General features: G+C 47.1%; 1 protein-coding gene across 21 annotated transcripts in view; it reads left to right on the top strand.

The window, feature by feature from the left end:
• Window positions 1-23,989, top strand: part of NLRC5 (NLR family CARD domain containing 5) — an 88,259-nt gene extending 64,270 nt beyond the window's left edge. For 12 of the 21 annotated variants that reach the window (XM_037877413.2, XM_027832758.3, XM_037877414.2 and 9 more), the window contains 16 exons: window positions 109-195; window positions 1,352-1,432; window positions 1,898-1,981; window positions 3,009-3,092; window positions 4,408-4,491; window positions 6,884-6,967; window positions 8,285-8,368; window positions 8,972-9,055; window positions 10,179-10,262; window positions 11,335-11,418; window positions 12,543-12,626; window positions 14,341-14,424; window positions 15,048-15,131; window positions 17,984-18,067; window positions 19,201-19,284; window positions 20,703-23,989. In XM_037877413.2, coding sequence (XP_037733341.1) covers window positions 109-195; window positions 1,352-1,432; window positions 1,898-1,981; window positions 3,009-3,092; window positions 4,408-4,491; window positions 6,884-6,967; window positions 8,285-8,368; window positions 8,972-9,055; window positions 10,179-10,262; window positions 11,335-11,418; window positions 12,543-12,626; window positions 14,341-14,424; window positions 15,048-15,131; window positions 17,984-18,067; window positions 19,201-19,284; window positions 20,703-20,784 — 1,342 coding nt within the window. In that variant the 3' untranslated portion in view covers window positions 20,785-23,989. Of the gene's footprint in view, window positions 1-108; window positions 196-1,351; window positions 1,433-1,897; window positions 1,982-3,008; window positions 3,093-4,407; window positions 4,492-6,883; window positions 6,968-8,284; window positions 8,369-8,971; window positions 9,056-10,178; window positions 10,263-11,334; window positions 11,419-12,542; window positions 12,631-14,300; window positions 14,425-15,047; window positions 15,132-17,983; window positions 18,068-19,200; window positions 19,285-20,702 lie in introns of those variants that run through there. The other 9 variants (XM_037877411.2, XM_043526001.1, XM_043525992.1 and 6 more) reach the window with 5 other exon arrangements.
• Window positions 23,990-25,855: the final 1,866 nt, after the last annotated feature.

The raw sequence follows: 25,855 nt of genomic DNA, 5'->3' as shown, positions 1-25,855 counted from the left end.
ACCAAGGGCTGTACAGACACATACGGGGACGTAGCATCGAGATGGGAGTAGTTTAGATAAACGATGCTTACGAAATAAAGCAAAGCTGCCTGTGTTTTGAAATTGCAGCATTGAAGAGCCATGGGTGCGGAATGAAAGTGTCGCTAGCCTTCTGCAGATGGCCGTCCAACCCCACGGGAATGTTACAGAGATCACGTAAGTGGAGCCTGAACAGCTGCTTGTCACAGATCCAGGGCCTGTAATTCCCCCTCAACAGTCTAGGAAAGACACCTGCTCTCAGGCTTCTGGGTCGCCAGCTGTCACCTCGCTTGGGTGGAGACATCTCTCCCTTCTACCCACAGCTCCCTGGTTATGCTGTGAATTCACCAGCAAAGGCAGGCAGCCGAAGCAGGCCTGCTTGCTTTCTCTTCAGAAACTAATAACAACAGTATAATGGCCTTAGAATCATAGAATATCAGGGTTGGAAGGGACCTCAGGAGGTCATCTAGTCCAACGCCCTTAGCCTTCAGTTAAGCTACAGTTCTTCCTATGGAGGGATAGCTCAGTGGTTTGAGCATCGGTCTGCTAAACCCAGGGTTCTGAGTTCAATCCTTGAGGGGGCCATTTAGGGATCTGGGGCAAAAATTGGGGATTGGTCCTGCTCTGAGCAGGGGGTTGGACTAGAGGACCTTCTGAGGTCCCTTCCAACCATGATATTCTATGATTCTATGCAAGTTAATGTATTCTTAGGGTAAAAGCATGACAAAGAAAATATTAAAACAATAAAAGAACCTACGTGCATGCTAATAAGCTTAACCGAGATCACCCCAACTCCAACATGGGCTCTGGCAAACCCGACCCAGATGTCTCTTCCATGGTCATAAATTCATAACAGCCTTAGCTCAGGCCTAGCACACTCAGGACAAATTTAGTCCATCCACGGGTCTCTGAAGTTCCTAACATTTCCATTAGTCACATCTCTAGAAAGGTTCCATATAAGCCTACAGAACACATAAACAATTGCATTTTTATACAATGGACCCCAAAAACTCAATTCAGTAAGATTTAACTTAATTCAATAAGGTTTCTCTGGGATCTTGCAGGAAATTACCATCTGTCACACTGCTGTTTTCAGTCCCTTTTCTAAAAATAAAAGCCTGTGTTTGGAAACCAGCCTTGGACGAATGCTGTCAAGTCCTTAGGCATAGATGGTTTCCAGTCATTCAACAAGTAAACTCCGATTGCCTGCGCTCTTCTGCTCTGTCCCATCTTGTGGAAAGTAACCTTTGCTACAGGGCGTTTGAAACAATTTGTATCATGCACCCAGCAAGGTCTGGGCCTGTGATGTATTGTCATCTCCATCTTCTCCTAGGATATCAAAAGACAGAGGTCTCCTTCAAGTGGGCGTGGGGTTCCCCTGTCGAACGGAGAAGATGGAGTCTGTGGTTAGCAGGTGAGGAGGTGCATCTGGTTGTGGTTTTCATTGCAGGTTGCTCCCTCTGACTGATCATCCAATAAAGGAACTCACTAGCTTTCCTATTGTACCCTGAATAAGTAGAAGCCTTGAATACATTAAGACCCAGGCCAGCTTGACACTTCCTTTTGCAAGGGTGTGCATGGAAGGGATCTTTCATGCTCTGGCCAGAGAAATCAGTCTTTGTGCCTGGGAGAATGCAGAGACTTCTAACTATGGGCACCCAGAGGTGGGGAAGGGCCAAGTTCCCCTGACTCTACACCAGACTTTGGAATGGGCACGGCACATCAAGGAGGAGCTTGGGTTTGTGCAGCTCTGCTCTCAAGCCCAGCCATAAAGCATGGAAAAGCATTGCTGCAGGCTGCAAGGCCCTGTGTAAGCGTGAGCTGGGTTGATTGTCATTGATGTTGATTGGTCGCATTTGTGTGTATCTGCACCCTGCAGGTTGAACCAGTGCAGGCTGGAAGCAAAGCACATTCACTTTCTCCAGAGGGTTACTGAGAAATGCACGCAGCTTCAGGAACTGAGGTGAGTTCTCAAAGCGGTGTAGCAATTTATCTCAGGAAGGAAATAGTTTCTCTTGTCCTGGTGCACAGAAAGAGTAGATGCATCTCTAAAACTGGGACTGGGGAGTTGGAAAATCATGTAAAGAAGCAACGGTAGTCAATAGTCAATTCTCCCCTGACATATGCACCCTGTCGAACCTCACTGAAGGCAACAGGAGCCCCAGAAGGGTGAACTTCTGAGCAGAATTTAGCCCTAAGTGACCCCAGTGAAGGAGATGGCTAGACACAGCAATACATGTACCATCTAACATGCAGTTCTTGCATGTGGCTTGACCACAGCTCGTTGCTACAGCTCACTCAGACACGCACGCCCTACGGCGAGTGAGCACCGAGGGCGTGGGAATGTTAGCAAGACGTGCTTGGTTTGCCGCATACGCTGTGCACTTCGTGATAGGTGCTCTGCTGGCATTGTAGAGTGTATGAGAATTCCAAACGGCACCCCGGGGACACAACAGAAGGCCTGTCTCTCCCTGCCAGCCATCTCCCAGTTGGCTCTTAGGGCTGAGGATTCGCTCTTTATTGGTTGGTGCTTGAAATACTTTGACTGAGCTGACTCATGCAAGAAAACCTGGGGTGGTCAAACCTAGAGAGACTCAGGTTACAGTTGCGCTATTTGACGAACCCAAGCTCCTCCCCCTGTGTGTGTTACGCAGGAGGCCAGACTAGATGATCCGATGGTGCCCTCTGGCTTTAAAATTCCATGAACTATGAAAGCTTGGAGAACAGAGCCTGGGAATGCAGGGGTCATTTGGCTTGGCATCACAATGCGATTATGTTGCTCTAACAACAAGGGGGCAAATGTGGCTTATTCCGTATACCTTGAAGTGCTTCTTAATGGACTGTTGACCTGGATGTGGGTCAGCAGCCAGGCTGCCCTTGATCAGTTAACTCACGCAGAACAATTGCAAGCATCATACCACGCCAAGGCAGCTGTGGGCTGTTCAGAGCTTTGTGTGTCGCTGAGAGGATGTGCTTTTTCGTCCTTGCAGCTGGTCTCATATTGATCTCAACGATGCTGAAGAAGCAATGCTAGCCAGTGCGCTTCTGACTTTTCCAACGCTGAGGAAGTTTGAGTAAGTAATTATCTAAAAAGCTCGTTACTGTGTGAATGTTCTACTTCATGAACTATGGCTCATTCTAAGCAGATACCCCTACTGCCCGCACTTGCCCTTTCCCCAGCCCATTACCCCCATGAAACTCTCTCCTTCCTATGCAATCTGTGCAGCTGGCTAAATCCAAACATGTATTTTCATGATTTCTCTGAGCTTTGGGTTCTTGGGAGCAGCCTGGATCAAAGCTCTTTTCTGAAGTGCAGAAAAGTTCAGACCTGAATCAGCATCAGAACTCCATAGCTGGACCGGGACTTTGTAACAGACCAAACCGCAGCCCCACTGGGTGGGAAAATTGGAATTCAGACATGAACGTTGCAACTTCCACACATCTGCGTGTTAACATCTCATATGTTCTAGAATGTTCTTCTGTGAATTGTTGGAAAGGGGCACTTGAGCATTTAGTCGTGGTGCAAGATTTCAGAGAAATTATCACTTCCTGCCCCCTTCCTTTAAGTAAAAACATATGAAGACAGAGGGCCTGATTCTCATGTACACTGTGGTCATTTTATCCTGCTCCTGTCATGTAAAAGGGGCTTAAGGGTGTAAATATAATCTATTCTCACTTTAAGTCCCCTTTATACTCCCAGAGTGGTGTAAAGTGGCCTTAGCTAAATGAGAATCAGGCCCATAGACTGTATCTTTGCACAATACAATCTTTTGGGACTCATTCTCTGTTGCTGTTGGCAGAACCTGCAGAGAGTCCAAGTCAGTACAGATCAGCACCCAACATTTTGGACTATCCAGTTCCCTTGGGTCTGTAAAACGGAGCTGGAAATCACAAAAACGTACTCTTCTCATGTGTTTTGGCTCCTCACGTTCCAAAAGGTTTGCCCTGAGGGGTCCTTACCTTTATGCAGACCCCCAATTCTGAAAAGATTCAAGATTAACGGGGAGAAACTAATGCAGAGCTGTAATGTTTGGGTATAAAGATCCCATGTCCACGTATGGTTTCTAAAGACCCTTTGGGATTTTTTGCAAGAGTATGAGTACCAGCCCTGGGACCCTGGCCAAATACTAATTACATTCTGGTGATCTAATTTCCCCTCTACGATTCTATTTGGAAATATCAGGCTCTTAGCGTTTTAGTATGTGGGTACCAATTGGTGTTAACACTTCCCAACTTCCCGGTTGTGTTTTATGCTGATAAAAAGCTTCTGCATTCCACCCCAGAAGCAGCTGCACGTCAGTGGTGAGGGAAGTGATTCCTATATCTCCTATCTTGTTGGACTGCCTGAATGTAAGTCATTCTCATTCGGTGCTGTTACTGGTTTTTCAGGCTGATGTCCAGCAGTGTTACGCCAAGCGGAATGGGACACCTGGTTGCAGGGTTGCAGCAATGCCATGCTATTGAAGAGCTTAAGTAAGTTTATTGTCCTGGTGCTATCTAGACCCTGTTAGGCCAGTCTATATTTATGATTAAACTGCACTTACTTACAAGCTGTGTGTCCTGGAGGAGTGTAACCACACAGATGGCTGGGAGACATCAGCTGGGGGAGAAGTATGAATTCCTTGGTATTTGCAACTAAGGATGGGCAGAACAGGATTAGTAATGTGTGATTAGGGCAGGGAGAGCAGAGTTCTGTGTACAGGCCAAGTGCTTTGGTGTCTTCAGTACTTCTGCAGTGGGTGTGCACACCCGTGTCCCACTGCAGAAATGCAGTAATCTCAGGAACCACATTGCAGTGTTAGAAGATACACCACATCCAGGAAGGTAGCACCTTCTAGTGGCAGCAGATGGCATTTACAGAAGCACCTTTGCTCATTGCTGTACAACCTACCCATGATACACCTCTGATTCCTCCTGTTTTGGAGGGCCAGCCATAGGAAGGCACCCAGACCAAGATCTCGCACTAGACCAAGACACAATGGTCCTGAGAAATGCCAAGAGAAGAACTGAGTTTTTGGTTCTGTGACTGAACTGAAAAATCCAGAAAAAAATTGTTTCTGGTCAAACAAAACGTCTTTGACCTGAAATTAATTTGTCAAGTTTTTTTTTTTAATTTTGTTTTTGGGTGTATTTATCCTTTTTTGGTTTTGTTTTTTTAAATAAATCTAGCTAAATTTCTAAATGAAACATGTTTTGAAATGAAAAGTCAGAATGTTTCCTTTTGAAAAAGTAGAAATGAAAAGTTTTGACTTTTTCTGGCTAAAACTCTTTGCCAAATTTGACCCAAATTCATAAATGGTTCAGTCGACCCCAAACTACATTTTTTGAGGAATAAACTGTTGCAAAGAATTTTGCTCAGCTCTAGTCACGAGTGTTGCAACCTAAAGATCGGAAAGTAAATTATTTTATCATTCATATCACTGTAGAGGCATCACCCTTAGAAAACAGCATCCTTTCCCCAAAGATCTTACAGGCTAAATGTTGCAGAATTGTTAGTGTCTTGAACCTGCCTGTTTTATCTGGTTCTTGTAAAGAATATTGAAAAATCAACACCTTTTATAATGAAAGCAGGTAAAAGAAAATTAAAAGAATTTCTAAAACATTTTACTACCCATGGTTTTTAAAAGGACTGACTTATTTTATTTTCTTAATTTTCCACAGATTTTTCTTTTCTTTTTGATAATTCACTGTTGCTTGTATTCATTTTTCTACACTTAATACATGGATTTTCTAACATCCATGTCACACAATCAGACATAAACCCTAGTGTTGTGACCATCAATGAAATAACAGGATGTGCAATTTAAAAGATGTTCTAGCAATTATTGGAAATCTCACTGGGTTTTTTAAAATTTTATTCTTATTGACATACATTAACTTTCCATACAAGTATTAATAAATCTTATTTATAACCTGGATTTGTTACCTGCCAAAGATACCTAGTTGTGATTGGGCAACCTTTAATCGTTATCAGTGTATTTATTTTGTTCAAATTCCCAAAATAGTAACCACCTGTTACAAAAGCTATGTGATCTCTGATATAAGGAGCTCTGTTATTTTTCCATTATCAAATTTTTACTTGCTTTAAAAATTGGTGATATCCTAAAATGAACATTTTCATTTTGGGCTGGGGGAGGGAGGGGAGGTGGGATCCCACCATGTGACTAAGCTGTCCAGTCAAAATTGGGAATGCAAAAAACAACCAACCGAACAAAACAACCTATTGAAGAGCAATATACTTTCTCATCATAAATTTCCATTGAGAAGTGAATGTATTGGCAGGTAGGGGAATCTCAAAATGCTTTCATGGTATCTTTGGTTTTGAAGCAAAAGTGAAGAATTCTTACGTCTGAAACATTTCTACCCGTCTCTGTTAATAATGACCCTGCAATTCTCAGCCTTTGTAATTGCTTGAGGTCTCAGAGAGGCAGCTCTTCTTCTCTCCATGTCTCCTGGGGTCAGTTTCAGCTGAAAGGAAATGAAGAACTTGCCTCTCATGCTGTGTATGTGTTTTATGCACCTTTGGCCTCGTCCCACGCCCATTGAAGTCAATGGCAAAACTCCCATTGACTTCAGGGGGCAGGGTCTTTGTAACTCCAGAAAAGAGTATTTCCCATTGCAGTCTCCTCAGCAGTCCCACGCTGTCCAGGATACAGAGCTGCAAAACGTTTACACGACAGTTAAGAGGCTTCCCTTTCCTAACCATGCGGGATCAACATAACGACGCGGCTTCCATAGAGAGCTAACGCTAGCCTCCGTCAGCCTCCCATTGCTTTGACAGCTCCTGCCTAGCAGCCTGGTCACAGTGTGTGAACTATTCATTTAGATCTGTGCACACTCATTCCTGTGTCCATTTGCCTCTTAGCCTCGGCTCCCTGGGACTTGATGACACGGCCATTCGCATGCTGGTGCCAGGACTTCACAAAATGCCTTTACTGAAAAGACTCCTGTAAGTATGTCTGTGCAGGCCTTCACGTCCTGTAGTGTTAGCTGGGCCACACACACACTAGTGAGAGAAGGAATTTTTGTGATTCATTCCCTGAGCTTCCCACAGAGATGCCCAGCTTAGCTACTGCGTAGTCTCTGGAGAGCAAATTTAGCCCTAAGGAATCTGCGTATGTTCTGTGCACTGAGCTAGAATCAAGAAGGAAAGTTTCCATTGTGAGTATGTCTGACCTCCTTGTAGACAGGCCTGCTATCAAAGCAACATGGGCCTGTGTACATGGCACTGGTTGGGGTCTCAGGAGATGGAGGTTCATTTTTCCAGTTCCGCCACACACCCTGTGTGACCTTGAGCAGGTCTGTGCCTCAGTTTCACCTCTATGCAATAGGGGTAATAATCCCTACTTCACAGGTTTGTTCTGAGGATGTTTGTTAATGCCTGAGTCACTCGGGTGCTGCAGTCTGAATCCTTCCCATGATGCCAAACATTGCTTTGGGCCTAACAAGTCTCTGCCACCAGTCTATCCTGGGATAATGCAGTGAGGGGGTCAGATAAATACTAACATAAAGAGATAACTATCTTAGCAAACAGGTGCTGGACTGTTCTACAATTCTGCAGGGATGCTAGCAGCAGCTGCAGTATTTGCCCCCTTACTCTGCTATTTTTGGTAGTCCCTACTTTTACTGACTAAGTCATGAGAAAGCAGCATTTTAAAAAATATTTAAAATTTTAAAAAGTGTCCACCCTCCTCCTCGCAGCAAATACACTGAGAAGAGGAAACATTCAGGGGCAGATTTGCAAAGCTGAGCAAAACAGATGCACCCGGAAAAATTCACATGCACCCAGTGAGCCCACAAGAACTCCCCATGTAGGTCCAGTTCATAGACAAACATGTGGCCAAGATGATAATTTCCTGCTTTGCGGGAGCACAGAGGGGTCTTTCACTTGCACAGCCATCGGAATCTCCAGTCGTAATAGCATTACAGTTACGTTCCAGGAGACCACGGAGTTGATCATTTCGCTGTTAAGTATACTGTTCAGTGGTTACTGTGGATACATGCAGCTGTTTCAGAGACTGATGATAGCATATTTGTCTCAAGCAGGGCGATGCAGTGCACAGATTTCTTTTTTCTTTTTGAATTCCAACACCAATGCACCACTTGCATTCCATTTATATCCCTGTCCGGAAGACTTAAGTGGGACTCAGATGGCCCATAGACCTTGCACTGCCCCTCTGCACAGAGGTGAATTTCATCCTCTATCTATAAAGCCATGAACTGAATAACAGCCTAATGTGTGGTATTTTATTAATATTCTCTCCAGCTTGAACAATAACAGTATTGGTAATGAAGGCTGCTCCCACCTGGCAGAAGCTCTGAAGAATGCTCCTCATATGGAAGAAATCAAGTGGGTTCCTCCTTTCTTGTAATGTCTCTGCTAGTGATGGGGATGGATTATAGAGCTCAAGCCAGGGGTTGTTTTTAGGTGCAGTTATATGAAAGCAGCAAGTTTTACGGAGGCTGCTAATGCTCAAGTGACTGGGCTGCTTGAATTAGAGATGGGATCAAACCAAAACTTCAGGTGCAAAATCTGAGCAAGTTTTGGTCTGATCCGAGCCGAGTAGCTGGCACGTGTAATGGCATATAATGGGTTCAACCAAAACTCCAAGTTTGAACACCCTCTGTCAAAATTTGGATCAGGAGCTGTGTATTGTAGCGGTCTCTGAGAACTGGTCCCAGCACTCCCAAGGTCTAGAAAAGTTTGAATCTAGATCCAGTCTGCGGCCCTTGTTTTTGGTTAGTTTTCTTCATTGCAACCAAGCTCAGTCTCTTTTCTAACACAAGACGCAGTAAGAACAAACACCTTTTTGACTTTTGAAGTTCATTCAGCTGTGAATAGTGAAACGATTTTGGTTCCCTCCAACAGATCAGAGCGATTAAACAAGACATTGCGCTCAGTGGGCAACTCGGCATTTTCTTTCATAATGTGGCTTTTTTTTTCCCTTTCAAGTTTAAGCCATAACAAGATTGAACATGTTGGTCTGGAAAAAATAGCCACGCTCCTGCCGGAAATGCAAAATCTAAAGAGAGTCAAGTGAGTCGCTTTATATTTCGGGTTGAATAATGGGATTAATTAGAGTTAGAGCCAAGGTTGGGGGGAATGTTCGTGTCTGATTTTATTTGACCTGCATAAACGTTACTGGGAAGGCTCCCACATCGACTGCAATTGGCTTTGGATCAGGCTCTTTGTGACTGAAACTTGCTGCCATGTCCTGGCCATGCAGTAATCTCAATACAGTTTTTAGCGGACAAGTGTCCGCGTCGCAAAAAGCAGCACAAGTCTCTCCCGTTATTGGAGACCTAGAGGCCAACGGTTGAATATGCCACAGGGAGTGGATGCCCTGGTGTGTTGGCCTGATGGGATGGTTGTACACTTCCCTACGCCGTGCATTACCTGTTCTGTAGCTACATGGAGGGTTTCAGCCTCTAGGGCTTTCAAAGCACCACGTCCCATCGCCACTACATTGATTTCCTAACAAAAGTGGGGGGGAAATGGAGAAATTTCTTTCTGGCCAGTTTCAGCTGGTAAGGAAATTCGCCCCGAATCTTAGGCCACGAAGGGGACACCAGTTAAGAGAAAAAGCAGCCATAGGCTCCCCATGTCAGTGCTCGCCAGCCATCAGGAGTGCAATATAATAAGTGGGACTGGAGAAGGAGGGGTCGGGTATTCAGAAGGCTCTAGTTCCGTGTGACACCAGGGGCTTGGCAAGATAAGCTGGGGCCAGGTTGCTTGCATATAACTTGTAGCGCCTTGGCCTGTAACACTGCCCACTCAGAATGCTTAATAAAGATCTCTCTCCTACAACTCGGCCTGCCACATCACTTATTGCCATGTGAAGCAAGTGTGGTCCTCGGGGTCAGTCATGGCAAGGTAACATCCTCTCTGATGGTCTAACCTAATGCATTAGAAAGCCTTTCTTTTCCAAGCTATTTGATGGAGAGACCTGTGTGTCTCTTGCCAAGCTTTGGATTGGCATCTCTGGGCCTGCTTCAGTGGTAGCTTGTTATTACGATGCTCTGTGCTCTCTGTCATGCCACTCAGCCACGAAACAATCCGCAGCGAAAGCGCCATTCGTGCCACGGCTTAATTTGTATCTGGTATATCCTGGCTCCTTTCAGCCATTGACAGACTCTGCCTATTTCCATGTGTATTTTAGCCTGTCGTCGAACAGTATTGGCCCAGCTGGAGGGGAGACGCTCGCGGAGGCTCTGGCTCACTGCAGGCATGTCGAGGAGTTACTGTGAGTCCCACATTCACACTGGCTGGTGCAAAGTTCTGAGGCTTCACGTCTGGTCTTCCCAGGGGAATCAATGGGCTGTACAGACTTTGTTAATGGAGTGGAGCCCGAGCCTTACACAGAATAATAGCTAGGATTTCAGAAACACAGGGCCTAGAGTGTGCCACACATCTGCCTGATGTGTTACCCACAAAATAAATATGAAAGCGATATAATTATTACTATATTAAAAATGGGGGTTGGGGCTGATTTGAGACTTTGTTAGCCGAGGACCATCGCTGAATTTATTACTGTTCATCTAACCCCCTATTCGTTTGCAGAAGAGAGGTGTCAATATCCTATGAAATAATAAAAATCTTTAACCAGAGTGGGGGAGATTATTTCTGTTGCAGTTAAAATGCATAACCCACCCAGTTAGCCTCCAGTCTGTAAGATATTGGACTAGGCTCATGCATCAAAAATATAATTACAGCATAAGGCCCCAGTTGTACAGTGCAGTCAGCTCACTGCGCGTGCGAGTCAGTTGAGTCAACAGGACGCCACATGGGTGCTGGTGGCATAACACACCAGTGTCACATCCCCATCGAGTGGCTATTGCACACAGAGGAAAGCAGCCTACTACTACTGGGAGCTGATGGCGTTTCTCCTTTAGCTCAAGTAGCAGAGGGCTGTTCTGTCTTGCTGAAGACCCTGACTGAGATTCTACCCTGCAGTCTGGACTGAAGGAATGGGGCCTAATCTCTATGTCGATAAAGGGGAAATAACAAGGATTTGAATTATTTCATTAACCTACTGGTTGTATGAGTTAGTGGTAATCGCAGCGGTATCAGGAAGTATAACCACAGGGTAATTACACCATGCTTTAATTGACTGTTTAATGCCTGGATTGTGAAGCATAACTATTACTCCTGTGTCTAAGTATATTCAGTCTCCAAAGGGTTAAGTAAGGAGATTTATGTTCTACCCTCAGCATGTGCAGCTCCTCTGAACATTAACAGTAGACACACGGACATGGGTGGGAGTGAGGAATTAGGCCTGTTAGTTCATCATAAATAATGTTTCATATTGTTTTCAGATTAGCTAGGAACCATGTGGGAGACAAGACGGCCGCGAGACTCTCCCTCTCTCTGCCGAGCATGGGCCACTTGAAGATCCTTCAGTAAGTGCTTGCCTCCCCTTCTGTACTCACTTTCCAAGGGGCAGGGCACCCCGGAAATACTGGGACTGATAAAAAAGAGACTGAACATGGAAGCAGGAGAACCATGAATCGGTGACATGGTTAAACAAATCTAAAATGCATGAAGTGGACAAAGATTTGCCAAGACCAGGTTTCATTACCTACCTGCTTCCTAACATAGTTTGATTACTATTTATTGCCATAGGTCTTGACAGTAGTGTCATTCCATCATAAAATCTTTTCCTCATTCCCACTAAGCTCTGGGCTTCGGTAATATCTTGTGGCAATCAGTTCCACAGATTAGTTAGGAAATGTATAAAAGACGATCTTTAATCAGTTCTGAATACGTTACATGTTAATGCTAATGGGTGTCCTCTTGTTCTCATATGATGAGAGGGTAAATAGGCGCATCCATCTGGCCCTTCATTAATTTGTCACCTCTTATTTGTCTCTGAGTAGTTCTAAGTTTTTAACCCTCATGTGGAAGTCTTGCCAAACCTCTAATTAATAGAACATTGCCCTGCTCTGCCACAGTAGCAAAACAGTTAAACGACCCTAATTTCTCTCTCTACTATCTTAGACCAAACTCCCCCATGCCATGGGTATAGGTCAAATAGGCTGTGCCATGCGGCTTTTAATTTCCTGGGGTCATTGCTTCTTATGGTGACTGGGAGGATCTTTGTCCATCATTTATTCACGCAGAGCTAAATCTCTCTGTTTAACTACAGTGGCTTTGTGAATGAGCGTCGCATGTGAAAAGCAAGGGGAGGTTACGTGTGAAATTCTAGCCCTGTTTAAGTCAACTGGGAGTTTTGTTTTGACTTTAGTGGGGTCAAGATTTCACCCTCCAGATGCACGGAGGTGAACGAGGGTACATTGGGGTGGCTAGTTAGAGTACAAATTGCTAGCCACATTCCGATCACTGGTTTGTCGCTGTTCTCAAGGTCTCATAAAGAAGGGTGCAAATGTCAAAGATAGTGATTCCGTTTGAATCCTGGGTGTCAGTTCCAGAAAAGCAGCTGTTTCTTTGACAGGAAGTCACATATCAAAGGAGTTGTCATAGTTTTCTTCTGAAAAGTTTGTGTCTGAATTTCTTCTCTCACCAGTCTGCAGTCCAATAACGTTGGTTCACTTGGAGGAACACCGCTGGCCAAAGGCCTGGTTGAATGCCAGCAGCTAGAAGAGATAAAGTAGGTGCGGTTGGGAGTTAATAGGGATGTTTTAAGAATAGGACTTGGTGTACCTCTGCCTGTCTCTCTGGATTATATATTGGCTTCCATGTAAAACTAAGTGTACAAACAATAGTATGCAGTTACGTGTAGAATTTGTAGAATTTACAACTATGTAGGATGAAATCCTGGCCCCACTGAAACCAATGGCAAAACTCCACTTGCTTTCACTGAGGCCTGGAGTTTAAAGCCCCTGTGCAAATGCACAGAGCCTTTAGGTCTATCCTGCTTCATGAACTGAGTTACAGAGAAGAGGAGTACTTGTGGCACCTTAGAGACTAACCAATTTATTTGAGCATAAGCTTTCGTGAGCTACAGCCCACTTCATCGGATGCATACTGTGAAAAATACAGAAGATGTTTTTATACACACAAACCATGAAAAAATGGGTGATTATCACTACAAAAGGTTTTCTCTCCCCCCAACCCACTCTCCTGCTGGTAATAGCTTATGTAAAGTGGGACAGGTGGCACTGGTAGGACAGGTTTCAGAGTAGCAGCCATGTTAGTCTGTATTCGCAAAAAGAAAAGGAGGACTTGTGGCACCCTAGAGACCAACCAATTTATTTGAGCATCCGATGAAGTGAGCTGTAGCTCACAAAAGCTTATGCTCAAATAAATTGGTTAGTCTCCAAGGTGCCACAAGTCCTCCTTTGGTAGGATAGGGTTACACACACAGGGTGCACTGTATGTCAGAAAATAGGTGAAAGTGACAAAATAGTGTAAGTTCCACAGACCTGGCACTCACTGGGTTTGTAACAGGACAGAGAGTGTCCAGGGAGACCTTCCCTGCATATTCCCTCTTTGTGACACTGGTATCAGGATATTCCTCCCTTAGCATCACCATCTGCCAGCCAGCCTAGGCCCAAATGTGGGATGCCGTGTGTGACAGGAGGTAACACCCAAAATAATCAGACAGCAAATGGAAAATGCTTTGGGATGCCTTTCTTTCAATATAAAGGACTCCTTCTGTAACGTCTAGATCACGACTCTTTACATCTGAAGTAAATAATTTTCCAAAATAAAACTGACGGGGACATCAAATTAAATTGTCCTGATGCCCTTCACTTGCTTATTTCGTCAGCAGCCTCTTTAAGTTAAATGACAGCAGGGTGCCACCTGCTGGGAAGTGTGAGAATGCACTTGCCTTCTGCCCCAGGATGCACTTCAAGCTGTCAGCGATGTCTTCACACTTCCAAAGAGTTGAGATAACCTTTGGTTCAGCTCCGGAGAGACCAGTTAGAGACGGTCCTTTGACTTATTCTCTCCCACGGCAAACAAGTGGGTAGAGTGAACCGTTGATCCAGGATGTGTTTTACAAAGCAACGTCTCTCTCTCTTAGGGACTGACATGACCCATCTCTCAGTCTTTAATGCATTTCCCCGTACAGCACTCTGTGAGGCAGGGAAGTGCTGTTGTCCCCATTGTACAGATGGGGAACTGAGGCATAGGGAGGTTAAGTGATTTGTCCAAGGTCACACAGGAAGTCTGTGGCAGAGCCAGGACTTGAACCTGGGGTTCCTGAGCCCCAGGCTAGCCGCTGACCATCCTTCCTCTCCTCAGCACTGCTGTTTGTTAAGGAATGGGGTTGCTTTTTGCCAGTGTTAGCAGCCCAGTGTCTCTTCTCTGATCACAGCTTCTTACAACCACTCAGTGCATTCTGACTGTCCTTGCAGTTTGTCAGAGAACAGCTTTGGGGAAGGCGCCCTCCGCACCCTGTCACAGGGGCTTCCACGGTTCACCCGGCTCAGGAAGATTGAGTAAGTTGAATTGCGTTAGGCACAGTGGAGCTGTGGTTCTCAGGAGAAGATTGTAGTGGTGACCCAGCCAAGGGGGGCTTGATTCTCTGCTGCTGTTGACTTCAGTGTACCTATGCCCGTTGACGCCAGCTCAGGATCTGGCCTGGGGGTCTGGTCTGTGGCTGCTCCAGTTTACACAGGGCGGGGAGAATTGACCGCAGGCAGGGCCATGGATTGATGCGGGAGCACATCCAGGCACTTCCCCTGCCTCGATCAGACCCAAAGAGTGGGGCCTTTACGGGTATGTCTCAGAGCCCAGGTCTGCAGACTCGGGCTCGCGCTACGGCGCTGAAGACAACTGTGTCGACACTCAGTTGGGCTGGAGTTCGGGCTCCGAAGCCTAGGGGTGGGGTGGGTTTCATAGCCCTCACCACAGTGTCTACACAGCTGTTCGCAGCAGGAGCCGGAGTCTGTAGAGCCGGGGTGTGAGACGCGCTGCCGTGGGTTGTAAAACGCGGCGTGGACGTTCCCAGGGGGATTGCAGACGCGCGAATGGAGTCCCCGACATTCCCTGGGATAAACTGCCTGCCGGCCGGGGGGGCCAGCGATTCCATTTGTTATTTCCAAATCCTGCTTCCCTTTAGACTGAAATTCTGTGGAATCAGCGATGGCGTTTCCAAACACCTTGCCCTCGGCTTCAGTCGTTGTCCCGTCATTGAAGACGTCATGTGAGTCCAGGGCGTGGGTATATATATCGCCTCGGGGCCCGAATATCCATTTCACACTCTTTAGCACCTGCCTGTCTTTTGGTTACTGTGCACATTCATTCCTGCCTTGCTATCACGGTCATGGGCGGCGAGTTCTATGGGCCCGTGGTGCCCGGGCACCAGGAATATTCCTGTCCCAGGGGCCCGGCTCCAGCAAAGCTTCCCACCTGCCGTCCCCAGGCGACTTAAAACAGCCCAGGGGCTCCCGCCGCCACCCGCAGCGCAGCGGGGCTGAGCGGCTTCCCGCGCGCTCGTTCCACGTGGCTGCCGTCGGGTCCTTGCAGCCCGTGGGAGGGGGCTGTGCGCTGCCCCCGCCCCAAACGCCCCTGCGGCCAATGGGAAGCTGCAGCGGCGGTGCCTGGAGACAGCAGCGTGAGGAGACACACCCCCCCACCCCGGCCTGCCCCGCCTAGGAGCCGCTGCCGGAGGGGGTGCCTCAGGTAAGCATCGAACCGCCCCATCCACTTCCAGAGCCTGCACCCACACCCCCTCCACAAACACCCCCTTCGGCCCCCAAATCTCCTCCTGCACCCCCACCCCCTCTCGCCCCCAAACTCCCTCCCAGAGCCTGCACCCCTCACCCCCTCCTGCACCCCCATCCTGCACCCCGCACCCCCTCCCCCCCAACTCCCTCTTGCACTCCCACCCCTCCCCGCACCTACTTTTGTCCCCAAACTCCCTCCCAGAGCCTGCACACCCACTCCCTCCTGCACCCCCTCCCCCTGCCCAGAGCCTGCACCCAGCACCCAAACTCGTTCCCAGCGCCTGCTGCACCCAACTGCACCCAAACTCCATCCCAGAGCCTGCACCCCAGACCCCGTCCCCCACCAAACTCCCTCCCAGAGCCTGACCTCTCACCCCTTCTGCACCCAAACTCCCTCTCAGAGCCGGCATCCCCACCCCCTTGTGCACCCCAATCGCCTGAACCCCAAACTCCCTCCCAGAGCCTTAGGCAGGTGTGTGGGGGGAGTTTGCAGGCGGGGGAGTCCTGCGGGTTCTGGGCACCACCAATCCTGCTGCCCCTAATCATGGTATCTTATTGAAACCTGAATGGAAATTGCAGGTCAGTGGAAATGAAACCCAAACCTTCCCCTTTAACGTACGCCCCTTACTGTCGGCATCAGGGCATCTTGTTTGAGAGCGAGAGAAGCAAGTTAATGGTCCTGATTCTCTGCTGCCCTGTCCCATTGTAAAGTGGGTATGAAAAGCGGCCAGATTAGAACGGGAGCATTTTACATCTACTTTGCACAGTGAACATTATGGCAACTTCCAATTTCCTAGCAGTCTAGCAGGGGCTTGCAGCTGACTTTCTACATTCACAATCGGTTATATGTATTGAACTGGTTAGCGTGTGTGCCTGTCACTGCCTTCATTGGTTGGAATCAGAACTGCTCAGCTATGTGTCTCAGCTCCTATACTGCTAGTGGGTAAGGAAGAGTCTCCTTTAGCTGCGGTGTTATCGGTTTCTGGTTTTGGAGCAGGCAGTCCTGAGTTCTAATCCTTCTGTCACCGGGAAGCTTTGTGGATGGGGTGTAACAGAGTGACACTTGTGAGTTCCCTAAATGCCCAGGAAATTGTTACAATATAAGGCCCCGGTCCTGCAAAAAGTCCCTGTTTTATAATACATGGTGTAATCACACCAAAGCCACAACTCTGCCCCACAGCCAGCCCTGCTTCCTCCCACCCCAGGAGGGAATTGCCATTGCAACCTGGAGCAGGCAGGGGCACGCGGACTGGGCACCCCTGCCCCAGAGGCAGCCGTGGCATACCAAGCCCCTCTCTGCCCCCGCAAGTGCTGCAGCTTCCTGCCCCGCCGAGCTGCTGCTCACTCATTTCAGCACTGCCAGCCCTTGGATGCTGCTGCTGGAGGCAGGAGCCAGCCTCTCTGCAGCCGGCTCCCTGCGCTGCTGCTCCCTGCCACCAAGGTGAACCGCCTGGCTAGAAGCGGTAGCTCTGCATTGCGGCAAGGTGCACGGAGCCGGTTGCGGAAGAGCTAGTCTGTGCCGCGGATGGCAGCATCCGAGGGCTGGCGGTGCGGAAACCTGCAGCAATTCTGAAAGGTTGTGATGTCGACTAACAGTTGCGGTTACTGCAACAAACCCGCAGCCCCCCCATTTCATGGAGCCTCACCGCTGCGCCATTTGGAACGTCCCCCTGCTCAGCAGCAGGTGCGGACAGCTGGAGCCCGAGCCTCTCCCCTTCCAGTCAGGACAAAAACTCCCTCGGTAACAAACCAGAAAGCAAAACCTCTCGTTCTCTGAAAGGTCAAATGAAATCCTGTTATACAGGGCTCAGATTAAAGGGCAGGCAGGAGAATTTAACGGGTGCTGTTGTGGGCCCCATTAGCTGCAGCCTGCTGTGACAGTTTCACACCATGAACAGAGCAAGGAGCTGCCTCGCTGTAACGTTCTGAGCTGATGTACGGGAGACCCGAGTCTTGATTTCTTTGTCTCTCACGCCCTGGGTCAGCGGGCCCGCAGAATGAGCAGCATCCCACTCAGTTCTGTGGAGTCCTGTCGTGCGTAGAAAGATATTGCGGCCGTGAGGTAGTCCCTCAAGGGGAAGAGTAGAAAGCAAGGGGAAAATAAAGCTCCCTTAGGCTGCGACAGGGGAAAGTTTCCCCACAGGGTGAGAGCAAAATAAACTCTTTCCCTTGCTAAAATCTCATGGTTCACTGTATAACTTTGGGTCTCCAAAATCATTGTGCTAGTATGTGATGGAGACTGCACCAAAGCACTGCTGCTGTATCTCGGGGGCTTACGCTTTCCTTTGCCTCAGGTGACCAACCAGCTGATGTTTCTGGTTTTATTTAGATTGTCGTGGAACAGCCTTGGTGATGAAGGTGCCCTGGAGCTGGCCACGGTTCTCCCGAGAATGGCAAGGCTGAGGATGCTAGAGTGAGTGTGACGTGGCAATATCAAGTATTTCCCCGGGGGAATTTCCATATATGGCATCACAGACCTTCTTAAATAGGAGACATTTGTTAAAGGAAATAGCTAGGAACTGTAGACACAAGAAAACAGGCTTCCACACAGCTTGAGTGCTTGCTTAGTCTGCTTTGTTTACCAGGGACCGAACCATGCCTGGAACTCTACACAGTGCAGAGAGACCTCTAATAGCTCAATAATGCACTGCAAGTAAACATGCAGTTATATTCACTAAAGAAATATCAGTTGACTACTAGGTGAGATTCAAAGTTACGATGAAAGGCGAGAGAGAGAGAGGATTTGGCTCAATAAGGAATTTTCTTGAGGTTTTTCACCGTAAAATGGATGTAGTTAAACTTACTTTTCATTATTAAATGTTTGTTTTATTTTCCCACGTCATTCATCTGGGGCCAAGGAAGCTAGATGTGTCAGTTTCTAAGGCTGTTACATGCTTAGTTTCACTGGCTGTGACTCAGGGGTTGTCTTCACAACACAGTTAACTTGAGTTATAGCTTGAGTGTTACCCCGAACTCAACTCCCGTCCACACACAAAAATCTCTAGCCTGAGTCAAGTGGCGCTTTAAGCTAGCGATGCAACAGCGCCAGCTATCAGCAGCTAATCCACTCACTGGGTGCTGGTAATCCGGTCGCTCTGTGTAATTCCCAGTGTTTTGATATGTGGTCACTACCACTCAGGATAGACTAGTTCGAGTCCAGTAACTCCAGCGAGAGCCACCACACTTCAAAACAGAGTGTACTTCACTCGAGCCAACCGCTGCAGTAGAGACAAGCCTGCAGGCACCAGCAAGAATGCCTGTGTTTGCAACAAGGGGGTTCGTTCTTGACAGTCCTTGGCACTGATCCTGGAGTGGGATCCACTGAGGTTCTGCTTAAATGCAGGGGTCCATGCTAGCAAATCTGAGGCCGTGGTGAACAGCCGCAGTGCACTTTGCTTTTGCAAACAGGGAAAGGAGGAAGGAGAACTTCTGAACCTGACCTGTGTTGCGGAGCATTGCAGGCTGCGGTACATAGCAGAAGCTTAGCCGGTCTTTTCCTAGCCTGTTCTGAAAACCATTTGCACATTCTTTTCCCATTTCTCAAAGTCTGGACAAAAACCGCATTGCAGCCCGGGGTGCCAAAAAGCTAGCGGAGGAGCTCGCCAAGTGTTGTGGAATTCAAGTCATCCGGTGAGTATGCATCTCTAGTGGTGCCAAGGGTTTGGGGCAGTACCACTTTTGTAAGGGTGATGGTGCCCCACTGACCAATCAGCACTGGGTTCGCTGGAGCGGATTAGGACACTAAATTGGGCCCAGACCTAAAAACGCTGTGGGCTTCCCAGACAGACTCTTCCCCGCAGAGGAGCTCGCCCTTCTCAGAAACAGTCATAGCAAGAAGTGATGGAAAGACTTTGTAGTTCCCATCTACAGAGACATGGTGGGTGAGGTAATATCTTCTATTGCACCAACTTCTGCTGGGCCAGACCTGAAGAAGAGCTCTGTGTGGCTCAAAAGCTTGTCTCTCTCACCAACAGAAGTCGGTTCAGTAAAAGATATTACCTCACCCACCTTATCTCTAATATCCTGGGACCGAGACAGCTACAACACCACTGCATAGGTCCCATCTAGCCCATCCTTTTGCCCAGTGTGAGTTTGCTCCTTATTGTGCATTTTCTATTGCTCTGGTTTTCCATGGGACTCCCACCACTCCCCTTGGGAAGCTACTAGACAGCTTCATACATCTCACTGTCAGCAAGCTTATCCTGGTATTGCATTTCCCCTTCCATTTTTCTACATCTTGTTACACCTGGTTGTACTCCCTTGTGTTCTCCCACAAACGATCCATCTTCGCTCTTGGTGACTACATCTTTCCCATGCTTGGAGACTCCTTTGTTTCTCCCAGCTTGAGTCATTGCTTAGCCAAGCTCTAGATATTGAACTCCATTTAACATCTTTCCTAGTCCCTCCAGCGCTGTGATCATTCTTGTGGCTGTTCTTGCAACTCCCTCCAATTTGACAATATCCCCCGGTAACGGGGCCCCCAGAACAGTATTCCAAGTGCAGTCACAGCAGAGCTGGAGAGAGAGAGATGGCCCCCTCCCTGTTTTGTGAGGTGATGTCTTTGCACAAGCTGGTCCAAACGACACTGGTCTATTTTGCTGCTGTATCATGCTGAGCACTCCTGCATCACTTGCTGTTCCCTGCTACACCGAGGAATGACTGCATCCCACATTTCTCCCTCTCATTACATTTTGGAATATTTTTCTGTGGGTTTATTAGGTCAGCTCTTCCTCCCACTTCTGATACCACAATGAACCCTTGTCTTTTGAATCCGAAATCTCTCCCCCAAGATAGACAACTCATCCCACCCCAGCTGGCAGGTCACAAGCCTCTGTGCTCCCCAACGCCAGCTACAGCTCTGCCTCTAAAGCCGTGCTACACCCAGGCCCCTCTCACCACTGGGCGCGTGTGCCAGTGGTCCAGGCCTCCCTCTCCAATCAGGCCCTGTGGATTAGGGGCAGACAGTTATGAACTGCACCCCAGCAGGAAGGAGGAAGGTTATCTGGGGATATTTCTAACCACGGATAACCATTGCAATGTCGTTTTAGGCTTTGGAGCAATCCAGTACCCAAGAACATTGAAGAAAGTCTTACGAAGCAAGATGCAAGATTGCATTTCTCATTCTTTTGATAAAGGAAGAACAGCAAATGAGTAAGAACTGATTTGGTAGGGCAGGTTACCCTGGGGAATTGCACCGAAGAGGAGCCGAGAGAAACTGAAAAAGCAGTATTCTAAAAATAAACACTGCAAGCATGTAGCGTTCTTGCCCTGCTCTCAGAACACACAGGTTTTCTTTATCTGTAACTCGAATAACTATTATATAAACTGCAAACTCAGCTTCCTCTAAGGAGTTCTAAGGTTACTCCCTGCAAGCCCTCTCTGTTCCTCACCTTAGTTCCCTTCTACCTCAAAGGGAGATTTAATTGTTTATACTCCTGGGTTGAAGCCAATAAGATCCACTGGGTCTGGCAATCGGGGTGAGTCAGAAGGATAGCTCTGTATCTTTATACAGGACCATAACACCTGGTACCAGGGTGAGTCAGAAGGACTCTGCATCTCAGTGTAGGGAGCTAGAACCTGACACCCTATTGCAAATATTCTCCCATGTGTTGTTTGAATATGGTGTATGTTTCCCTCAGACCGGTATCACTTCTAAGGCTGGGCAAAATAGTCACAACAAACTGGGGACCGCTTGGGATTTTGTTTTGATTCTGCACACTCCCTGAAAGAGCACAAGAACAAATCCGCACAGACACACCCCTGGAACCCCGACCTGGGATATTCTATCTGCTACCCAAGATCCACAAACCTGGAAATCCTGGACGCCCCATCATCTCAGGCATTGGCACCCTGACAGCAGGATTGTCTGGCTATGTAGACTCCCTCCTCAGGCCCTACGCTACCAGCACTCCCAGCTATCTTCGAGACACCACTGACTTCCTGAGGAAACTACAATCCATCGGTGATCTTCCTGAAAACACCATCCTGGCCACAATGGATGTAGAAGCCCTCTACACCAACATTCCACACAAAGATGGACTACAAGCCATCAGGAACACTATCCCCGATAATGTCACGGCTAACCTGGTGGCTGAACTTTGTGACTTTGTCCTCACCCATAACTATTTCACATTTGGGGACAATGTATACCTTCAAATCAGCGGCACTGCTATGGGTACCCGCATGACCCCATAGTATGCCAACATTTTTATGGCTGACTTAGAACAACGCTTCCTCAGCTCTCGTCCCCTAATGCCCCTACTCTACTTGTGCTACATTGATGACATCTTCATCATCTGGACCCATGACAAAGAAGCCCTTGAGGAATTCCACCATGATTTCAACAATTTCCATCCTACCATCAACCTCAGCCTGGACCAGTCCACACAAGAGATCCACTTCCTGGACACTACCGTGCTAATAAGCGATGGTCACATAAACACCACCCTATACCGGAAACCTACAGACTGCTATGCCTACCTACATGCCTCCAGCTTTCATCCAGACCACACCACACGATCCATTGTCTACAGCCAAGCTCTACGATACAACGACATTTGCTCCAACCCCACAGACAGAGACAAACACCTACAAGATCTCTATCAAGCGTTCTCACAACTACAATACCCACCTGCTGAAGAGAAGAAACAGATTGACAAAGCCAGATTTTCCACTGAATGCATCCAATGAAGTGAGCTGTAGCTCCCGAAAGCTTATGCTCAAATAAATTGGTTAGTCTCTCAGGTGGCACAAGTCCTCCTGTTCTTTTTGCGAATACAGACTAACACGGCTGCTACTCTGAAACCTGTCGTTACTGTGTGGACCTCAGCGTGCTGTCAAGCAAACAAAGATCAATCTTCACATTTTGATCACGTAAAGATCACGGCTCAATGAGAAAATAGCCCTTTCAGAATGAGCAAAGTCTGGAGGCTGCAAAATGGCGTAGAACAAAATGGTGAATACTGTGTGTGAGGTATTTCAAGGTGGGGCCAGGAGAAAGACGTTCCCTATTTTCATCCTGCTTTCATTGTTTTGTTGGGCTTGGAATGCTACATGGGGCCCTATATTTGAAGTTGCACTACCCTGCTTGACGTGTGGTCTTCGATGCAATGCTGCAGTCGCTCCGTGGGCCCAAGCCTGCGATCTGATCTGTGTGAGCGTGTAGTCAAAGGGTCTGGCCATGCATATCCAATTGCAGGATTGGAGCCATGCGGAGCGCCTTATTTATACCCATTCATTGCCATGTGGGTGACTTGTATGTTTGGTACTGTAAATATTTAACCTCTGAAATGGATTTATTTATCGACTTGTTTACAGCAGTGGTTTGGATTGGGCGCTGCATTCTGTTCTGTTCAAAGAGGCACCGTTAGCGATAACGAGTGCTGATAAGTGAAGAGCACATGTACTGCTGGATCCCACTGTTCCATGAAGTATGAGCAGTGATTGTTTTTACTGAAAGATCAGTGTTAAGTTTCCCAAGGTGCATATTTGGTTTTAATTTATATGACTCTTTTGGCTGCAAAGTGGTTATGCTCTGAAAAGGGATGGGGCGGGGAGCCCAAAATCACCACTGAGCTTCCATATTTAGGTCCAAATTCAGTAACGCGCTTGAGCTTATGTGATTTGAGCATGCGCTCAAAGTTAAGCACGTACTTTGGTGGATCTGGGTTGTATTTCCTTTCTATATTTCCAGATGTAATTTGCTTAGTTTACAAGTGAAAATAGGATTTTTTTAACTGCCAGCCCAGCAAACTGCAAATGGATGGCTCCTCGTGATCTGCTGTGGTCACTGAACCCAAGAAGCATCTGTGAGTTTGAGTTCTGCCCTTAGCAGGTTGCTGAGAACATGTGTGGGACACATTAATTGTTCTCTGCCTACACGGTCTCTCCCAGAAGTTTAGGCGATCAGATTAGCTGATTCTAATGGTCCCTTCTGGCCTGAAAATCTATGACACTCGGGCTGGGAACCTAAACGTCAAGTTGGTTTCTTCCTGCATTTTAAACCAGCATTGGCTGCTTTGTGCACTGAATTGTGATCATAGTTTTGTCACCTTCAAAAACAGCTATTGCAGAAGTTCTCTGCTTTTATCACCCACTCAGTAAAACAAAAATTCTAGAAACAAATTATAGCACTTGTAAAAGCAGATTTCTTTGCCTCTTTTATCGTCTTATTGATAACACTGTAACTTCTACATTTGGATAGTGGGTCAGATTCTACTCGTTTATTTTCCTCTTTCATTGGTTGGAAACATTCACTGTTGCACAAATTTTTATGCCTTTTAATGAGAGCATATGTGTGATTATTGAATAAATAAGAGCACCTGGGATTCTGAAAGAGTTTGACTTACTTTCGTGTTCTGTTTCTAGTCAGTTTCACTTTCTGGTGCTTAGGCATTAATGCACAACAGCTGCATAGGGGTCAAAACATTGTGAAGGTAAATGTTGTTATTAATCATGTTTATTATGATAGCGCCTAGAACAGTGGTTCCCAAACTGGGGTTCGCGAACCCCTGGGGGTTCGCAGAACGTTACAGGGGGTTTGCCAGAAACATTTCACTAATGGCAGCCAGAAGACCCCAGACACTGGAGGCAGCAGAAGGGGGCCCGGTTGCAGGGCAAACAGCCCGAGCCCCAGGGAGAGCGGGGCCAGGCAGTTGGGGCTGGCAGCCCGAACCCTGCCCCCGTCAGCAGGGGAGCCAGCTGCCCGAACCCCAGCATTCTGCATGGGGCTGGCAGCCCAAGCCCCAGGGAGAGCAGGGCAGGGCAGTTGGGGCTGGCAGCCCGAGCCCTAGCGGTCAACGGGACCTGCAGCCCGAGCTCAGTGGAGCTCAGTTAACCGGGGCGGTCAACGGGGTCCAGCAGCAGGAACCCCACGGAGTGCGGAGGAAATTTAAACTTAAATCCCTGGAAATATTCATTTTTAGGAGGGGGTTCACGAGATTTCACAATTTAGTGAAAGGGGTTCGCGGGCTGTTAAAGTTTGGGAACCACTGGGCTAGAGATAAACCAAGAATTGGGGTCCCATTGTGCTAGGCTAGTGCTGTACAAACACGGTGCACGGTGAGCAGTCCCTAAAAACACACTGTAAACAGTCCCTGCCCCAGAGAACTTACAATCTAATTAAGCAAATGCAGTATTGCCATATAAGTCATGAGTCAGGTCTACAAACATCAAGAGATTAGCTCAAAAATCACAAGTTTTTTTTTTAAAATAATGTTGAGGTTTTTATTTACCTTCTGATTTTTAACTTTTAGGGAGCGCTTGGGTCACAGTTTCAATCTTTTTTTCCCCAACAGTGAAAGCGAAAAACAGACAATTTTTTTGTAAACAAAAGCTGAGATTCTCATATATTCACATGATTCCAGGAGCTGGGTTTCTAAGAAACACACCAAATATTGTGAGACTCAGGCTAAACTTGCGAGAGTTGGCAACACTGCCAACGTTTAAAAATTTAAAACAATCAGAGAGTTCGTGGGGAAAAAAATCTGTTCGTGTTAGGGATTATCCTGCTTCCCTCTCTTAAATCTAACTGTGAGACTTAACTAAGCTGAAGAAGAGCTCTGTGTCCGCTCGAAAGCTTGTCTCTCTCACCAACAGAATCCAATAAACCCACCGTGTCTCGCTAATATCCTGGGACCTACATGGCTACAACAACACTGCATGCTACTTATAGAATCCTTTTCAGAATTGAAGACCAACTTCTAGACACATGCCCATCACGGCCCTTCTTCATACACAAGGTCATTCTAGCAGCAAAAGAAAAAATATCATATGTACACAAAAGCAAATCATATATACATCATGTATACACACAGAGCTGAAACCAAACCCCATTCCTTCCAAACCATGAGGTGTCAGTATAACCTAAGAGATGGGGAAAAATCTGTTCCTATTCTAGAAACCTAGTACAGTATATACAATAGGGCTAGACACTCTACTTTGAACACACACAGTCCGACCTCACCTGTCTAAAGTCAAGGCGTGGGTACTCTGCAGCAGGCTGGACCGAATTGCTGCTCAAGACCTTTCCAGTCTGTGGAGCTCTTGATATTTTCCATGGCAGCATCATCTGAATTTTGAACAGTCAGGTTTGCATTGAATTAAATATGAAAAAAAAAACAATCCAAAGAGTCCCCGCTTATTTTTCATATCAAGTTCCATCTATTTTGTGCTGCTCCCCATGTAAGTAGGAATTTACACG

The sequence above is a fragment of the Chelonia mydas genome, chromosome 12 (genome assembly GCF_015237465.2).
Source record: "Chelonia mydas isolate rCheMyd1 chromosome 12, rCheMyd1.pri.v2, whole genome shotgun sequence".
Lineage (NCBI taxonomy): Eukaryota > Metazoa > Chordata > Testudines > Cheloniidae > Chelonia > Chelonia mydas.
Note: the sequence above shows the minus strand (reverse complement) of the source record. Positions and strands in the feature narration are given on the sequence as shown.